This window comes from Centruroides vittatus, unplaced genomic scaffold (assembly GCF_030686945.1).
Source record: "Centruroides vittatus isolate TY-2023 unplaced genomic scaffold, ASM3068694v2 contig_3077, whole genome shotgun sequence".
NCBI classification, from domain to species: Eukaryota; Metazoa; Arthropoda; class Arachnida; order Scorpiones; family Buthidae; genus Centruroides; species Centruroides vittatus.
In genome coordinates, this window is record NW_027121979.1 from 129,540 (window position 1) to 137,042 (window position 7,503).

General features: G+C 29.1%; 1 protein-coding gene across 2 annotated transcripts; it reads left to right on the top strand.

The window, feature by feature from the left end:
- The first annotated feature begins 1,322 nt into the window (after nt 1-1,322).
- LOC136973033 (small integral membrane protein 7-A-like) lies at nt 1,323-7,503 on the top strand. Of its 2 annotated transcripts, XM_067267718.1 has the most exons (5): nt 1,323-1,444; nt 1,538-1,579; nt 1,643-1,698; nt 7,177-7,267; nt 7,343-7,503. In XM_067267718.1, exons 1-5 carry the CDS (start codon nt 1,413-1,415, stop codon nt 7,356-7,358), a joined length of 237 nt encoding a protein of 78 aa, XP_067123819.1. In that variant the 5' UTR covers nt 1,323-1,412; the 3' UTR covers nt 7,359-7,503. The 2 variants fall into 2 exon arrangements, with proteins under 2 accessions (XP_067123819.1, XP_067123820.1); XM_067267719.1 differs by lacking the exons at nt 7,177-7,267; nt 7,343-7,503 and adding an exon at nt 4,209-4,330.

Consider the following 7,503-nt stretch of genomic DNA (forward strand, 5'->3'; position numbering starts at 1 on the left):
ACTGAGGGGACTGAGACAACGATACCATACTTTTGGACCGGAGACGAAAAATAAGAAAGTTATCATACTTTTTTCCGGCGATCGCGCGATGATCGGGAGTCGCGTCGCTCTCTCTCCGCTAAACCTATCGCGTGTTTAACAGTCAGTCCGTCAAGTCAGCCATATATACCATGAACAGAGGCAGATCCACGAGCACACCGATCGTCTGCAGTTGGAGTTAAGTCCTTTTCTCACACCCTCGCGCTCCTCGACCTCGGGGCATAGGGCTCCTCAGTCATCGACACGCTCGCTATCGCTCGCGGTCGGCTAGTACTACGCTCCGCTTTCGCGGCTTGTCCAACAAACCTATCCCTCCGGGAGACGACCGTAGTCCGACGTCATGGTTTGCAGACTTTACCGCAAGATGGCGGTACTAGCAACTACGGTACCATCTGCATGATAGCATTAAAAAAAGTATGATGACTCTTATTTTTTTGTCTCCGGTCCAAAAGTAGAGTACCGTTGAACTCGTCTCGGTCTCCTGAGTTCAAATATATACTCAAAGTCCCGAAATTCTGTAGGTGGTAATCTATAGTACAGCCATTAAGAATAATAATACTGTAGATAAAGAATTCCTACATCCCACAGTACAGAAAGTAGACTACAAAAACAAATTAAAATATATAAAAACAAATATTAAATTTATCATCGAAAATAGCATAAGAAAGAATTAAAATCACATTTATAAAATCATTTAAAACAGAAAAACAAAAACCAAATTGGAGAAGGGTATTGATATATCCATAAATGCACATATTAGTTTAATAAAGAAAAAATCTCAGTTAACTTTTAAATTAAATAACTGTAGGAAAATTAATATTATTTTTTCTACACTTATTATTTAAGGATTAACATGTCTAGATTACAGTAATAAGTATTAAAACTTTATCACGAAAAAGGATATTTTAAAAATTTACTACTACAGATACTTTCAAGTTTTACTTAGAAATAGATAAATTTATTTATTATAAAGGAGACAAACAAAAACTTATTTGGAAAACACAAATATTTGTTTTATTTGGGTCTCTAATTAATAATAATAATAATAAAAGAAACGACGAAACATCATTTTAAAGTGCATTTTTATTCAAATAATGTATTTATAAATAATATGTAGCAAAGTCAAATTTATGTAGCCCAAAAAGTAGCCAATGTGCCAAATCATATTTTTTACGCCAAATTAATAAAAGGGTAGCCAAATTTGGCAACTCTGGAGAAGGATATTGATATATTCATAAATGCGCATATTAGTTTAATAAAGAAAAAATCTCAGTTCAAATCTTGATATTTATTTTTTGCCATAAGGGGGCGCACTGATTTCAACAAGTTGACGAATTGACATGTTGAGTGTCGCATGATACATCAGCAGGGAAATGTTTTCTATTTCCGATCTTATTTTGAGTGGGTAAGACATTAAATAAATAAAACTTGCGGTTAAACTATACGTAATCGTTCCACTTGCAAATATCACCGCTTTAATGTAATTTTATAATTTTAGAACATTGCTCTTGAATGCTGCTGCTGTACTGAATTTTAAATTGTAAGTGATTTTTAATTATTATTGATATAAATATATAATATTAAAATTATTTTATTATGCTAGAAAGAAAAAACGAGATGTCGTGGATTTTAGTGATCAGCTGACAGAACCCGAAATTGGTAAATAAATTTAAACTGTGCGCTATTGTACAGAAAATGGTTGTTTTTTTTCTCATGATGCATCTTATATTCCTTTCTAACTAAGCAAAGTAAGTAAATGATGGTTTATTTACTCACTTTGGTAAGCTGCAAATTCCAAATGAGGGATTTACCATAGATCCCCCCTTGTACGAGCAAAAAAAGTCGATAAAACCATACCTGTACGTGTGACTCTTCTCGAGATATTCTCCTCCGATAGTTGGTTTTTACCACAAACCGGTATACTGCCTCTGTTCTCTGTGCTCTGTGTCGGTTGAGGCAAGCTGTAGCTCGTCTCGACCGATGCTCTGCATGCAGTCGGGTGCTTTATCACTTATTCTGCCGGTCCAGTTAACCTAGTTCCTTACCTGTGTGCTGACTGATTTAAGCGATTTTACAGTATTTTCTATTGAAAATAAAAAACGATTGACTAAAGCTAGATAAACAATAGACTAAAACAGTTTCTGATACTGGGAACATTTATCTGTACATTACTCAATTTTGATGTGTGTGGGCTTTATTTTTATGTGTTATGCTTTAATGTTATTTGGTCATGTTTTGGAGATAAAGATAAAATGAAAAAAAATTAAAAACTGCAATATAGCTTTAAAATTTGTATTTTTATGTATGAAATATATGGTACGTCTATGAATTTATTCATAATAATGATGTACTGTATCAATATTATTATTAGACTTTTTTCTGACTGTTGCGGTTTTCGTAATCGAGTTGGTTTGGCAAATGTACAGTACATAAGATGGCATAGCACTACCAGAAATATAGGAATTTCACTTTTGTATTGATAGTATCTAAAATATATAAATTACATATCATATAAACTATACGGGTTTAAGATAACGAAATTACATGGCTTATTTGTATTTTTTTAAATCTCAGTTAGACCTAAATCATAATCACATTTTTGTCAGATAAATCAATATAATCGGTACTGTATTTGTTGATTTTTTTATTAATGAATTTGAACAATTATTAGTTAGTACGTTAATGTGCCATATCTAAACTTAACTCGTATATAAAAAATAAAACAACTTGATATTTGCTTGCAAAATATGGCAACGAAACTCCGAATCAGACAATGATCGTGGTTGGACAGAACTCACTTATATTTCAAATTTATGAATAAATAGTGCCCACTATTTATTAACAGACACACTAAAATACACAAAGAACTTGTATTTTGATTGCTGAAAACATAATGTTATGTTTTAAAGCTAGAAATAACTTGATATATAGAAGAATGTAATATTACGTTTCTTGTTTTTAACAAAGTCTTCGCAAAACGTAATATTAGGTTTCTAGCAGGGTGTTTTGTAAGGGAAACAAGTACTTGTTTTCCCTTACAAAACTTTACACAATCAAGTACTCCATGAACAGTCAAGTGGGCTATTTAAAGCTGGCATAGTCATGTGGGCTAAACAGTTAAATGTCTTAGCAAAGTGATATGACTCCTGATTGTGTGCAACCTGGAAGTAGGCTGTATTGCATATAGAGGTATAGTTCATTTCTTTTTTGCTCCAATGGGTATGGTCTGCAGCTTTAATAAGGTCCCAACTCTCTCATCTGTAGGTGTAATTGTACCTTTACTTTTTACAAATAGTATTTCTGTGCACATAACAGCATACTTTTATAGATGGGGTAAAATTGGCACCATATTCTGCAAAGTACTCAAAATAAAGTCACAATTTAAAAAAAAAATTTTATAGTATCGAAGCCTTTTTTATTTTTAATAATGATTAACAAAGTACGTTACAGAATAATTACTGCATCAGTATATTTACGTTTAAGTTGACTTAGCAGTGCAGGGCCAAAACAAACTGTCATGCATCAGAGCATGCTCTGATGCATGACAGTTTGTTTTAGAAAAAAAATTCTTATTCAAACAGCTTGTTCTTATTTGCATGGAGATCAGTAGTTTATACTTTTGTATGTCAAATAGTTTTTGTTATTTTCCTGTAGTACATACAAACTTTGGGAAGATTTTGACACTTACCATATCTAACTATTCTTGTAAATAATTTTCTTTTATTTTATATTAAAACATAACTTTTTCAAAAATTATTAAAACAATTTTACATCAATTTAAGTCTAATTAAATTGTTTTTATTGTTTGCTATATTTACATATTATACAACTATTTTATTTTAAAAATTGATCAGGTTTATCCATCTTAAATTATTGTAACATTTCAGACAGAAAATTTACTTTTTCAGTAAATTTTCTGTCTGAAATGCACAGCAGCAATCCATAATAATGTCGTTTTTGTTCACGAGTGTATATGTACTGTATACTTAGCATACAGCAATGGATTGACATACATTAACTATTTTGAATATAGTTGATATTTGGAATATATTAATTAGTTAATAATAATTATTATTATTACAAATTTTTTACTTTTGAAAGTTTGCTATACTGAAAAATTTATTATAATTAAGTTATAATTTATTTCATAATAATTTTAATTTTTAAAGCTGCTCACTCTGAGACTACAGGTAAGAATATATATTTTAGATATAAAAATATCATATACCTTACACAGAGAAGTAATTTAAAATTTGGACACTATATTTACAATTAAAGAAAGATTTACAGCTGAATAGACTTTTCAATATATATTTAATTTTGCCTGGTCTTTGCCCAGGCTTCTGGGGTAACTTTTGCACTTTCCAATCTGATTTTTAAAAAAATTCCAATGTTAGATTTTGATGATTTTGGTGTCAAAATGCTCATTAGAACCCTGGCATGTGCATAAATTATTTTTTGGAAAATATAATTAACTCTGAGAAAAAATATATTCAAAAAATGAAAGTGTCGACTTTTGCCTCTGATATTTAATAACAAAAAAAAAGTATTTCAACAGTTTTGGTTGCTGGTTTTGGAATATAAAGCCAGACAGTTGCTTCATATTTTTGCAGAGTTTGGTGAATTTCAGTTGAACTATGGAAAAGTTATCCAAGTTCAAAGAAAAAAGGAACCAGATTTATGTCTCTCATTCCCACTAGATGGCCCATGTTACCTAGCTCTTCAATTGCCTTTGCTGTAACTGCACGCCCAGGCCTGTATCAATTTAAAGGAAATGTCATTTCCTTTCATCAACATGTCAGCAGTTGCACTCAACTCCTTCCTCTCATCCCATTGGAAATTTTCAACTTTTCTGTAACTATTTCAAATATGTTTTTTAGTCATGTCAAGCAACTCACCGATGTTATGTTATGTTTCTGATGCAGTTCTCTTGGTCAAGACTGGACAAAATCTCAAATGTGGCTGCTTGTAATGAGTGATTCCAATTTATCGAAGACTTTTCCCACTTAAATGCAAACTGATTTTATTTAGTGATCTATTTAGTAGATTAATGTATTCACTCTTTATGAAATATCTGTTCTTTGAAATTTGTCTCTACTTTGTACTGTTTTGTTACATACCTATTGTAATATATTGTCCATTATAATACACAATATAAATTATAATCTATGTACTGTTTATAATTTTTAAGCAGCAATCTTTAAATAATTCTCTAACACACACAATGAAATTTTAATTAAAATTAGGGTGTTTTTAACTAAAATAATCTTTTGATTTCATACATTAGTTGAAATGCATTCCATCAATAGGTAATTATATATTTACAATTAAGCTATCATTTAGTGAAACATTTACTTTTCTGTCTACCATTAATTTAGTCAGAAATAATAATAGAAACTACATTGAAAAATTTCATAGCTTCCAGTGTTACAAAAAAAACAGAAAACATTTAGAATTTAATATTTTTAATTTAGCAGAAGAGCTAATCTATATTATTAACTCGTCTCGATTATATAATAATAATAATAATCAGTGCAGAGCCCAAATGGTTAGGAGTTGAAAGTTGAAATTTGGTACACAGTTAGGGTACGTCACGAGAACGCACACTAAGAAGGGATTTTTCGAAATTCCTCTTCACGGGGAGAGGGACAGGATTAAGGCTTAACATTTCTATCAACAATGGAAGTGTTAAGTAACAATGGAGAACAAGAGAAAGCGACATGCAAGATTTACGGGCACTGGAGGAAAAAAAAGGAAAAGAGTATAATGTTAGAACATATTCGATTTTCAAATTTAAACAGATTAGTTCGGTTTTTCTCGACTTTTCTTCTTTAGAACATTCGATGAAAATTGAACGATATAATCAGAACACGTCGTGAAAATTAACGAACAATATTAGAATATTCAATTTTCAAATTTGGACTTTCTTTCGAAATATTTAGTTTGTTGATGAAATTACTCTTTTTCTTCTGTGACTATAACTTAATAATCTTAATTATCGCTATCGTTACTTTTGCCCAAGCAACACCGGGCCTATCTGCTAGTTCTATTATAATTTTATCATTAAATTGTGCATAAGTTATCCAATTTTAAGTTTTAAACTGTGTTTGTCTCAAACAAGGATAAATCAATTTTTTAATTTCCTATTTATAAAGTTTTTTTCTTTTTATTTTTAGAATTTTTTGATCAAGTAATTTGTATGTCTTTCCACAATAATTATGAAATATTATTTTTAACGATAAACTTTTAATAGTAGAGTGAAAATTGAAAATATTTGATTGATAAAAATGTAATATGTAAAATGTTAATCTAATACCCTTTTAAAAAACAATAAAATGCGTTAATTAAAAAGTTCAATTCATATAATATCCATCCTCACTAATAAACATTTACATCATAATTAAGTATTCACTAGTAAAAAATAGTAGTAATTATTTAGAAATTTAATAAATATTTTTTGAATAATTCATGTACAATAGAGAGTCGTTTATCTGAAACATCGGTTATCCGAATGCTTTCCAGTCAGACTGTGTCATGCTGAATCGAACTTTTTTGATACTAGATTTACTTCTAAAGTATAATTTTTATGTTTTTATACTTTTCAATATATTTATTTTGTTCGTACAAAATAAAGAAATAATTTTTAACGATACAATAGCTTCGATTATTATTATAAAAATTTTTGTTAGGCTTAAAATCGATGAAAAATTAACACGAAGCGACACACAATGGAGAAAAATTTCAACATCAGACAGGTTAATATATTTTTTCATACATAATCGGTTATCCGAACAATCCCAGTCCCCAATTGATTTCGGATAAACAACTCTCTACTGTATTTCAAAATGTTAAAAAATAATTAAAAGCAAAAATGTTTCTTTAATTTTTCTGTAATTATGACCTAATTTTACTTTTGGGTCATAATTACATGCATTACTTAAATTTTGTGCAAAATTGTTAATTATTTTTATTCATACAACTCAGATTCTAAACTTTAAGTAGTTATAGTATGATTCTAATAAGGCTATTTATTTATACAAAATAAAATGTTGAATTATATGATTTAATAAGCTGAAATAATTACAATTAAAATTGTAAATCAAACTTTAATTAAGATATTGATTTTTATATTTTCAGGTGATAAAGTTCGAGAATTTCTTCAGTCTTTGCAATATTTTAGAGTATTTATTGCTATGTGGAATATATTTGTTATGTTTCTAATGATTGTGTAAGTTTCATTTTTAAATCTATTTTTTATTTTTTAAATTAATTCTTTCCCATAAATTTTTAAACTCCATTTCAGGTTTTTTGGTTCATAATATTTTAAGAAACTATGCTTAAAGAACAAAGAGTAATGTATATTTTGGCATTATTAATTGAAAATTCCACTTCATTTTTTGTGAATAACTTTTATACTTTATGTAATTTAAATTTTGTTGTTGAATAAAATTAGTAATTTATGAA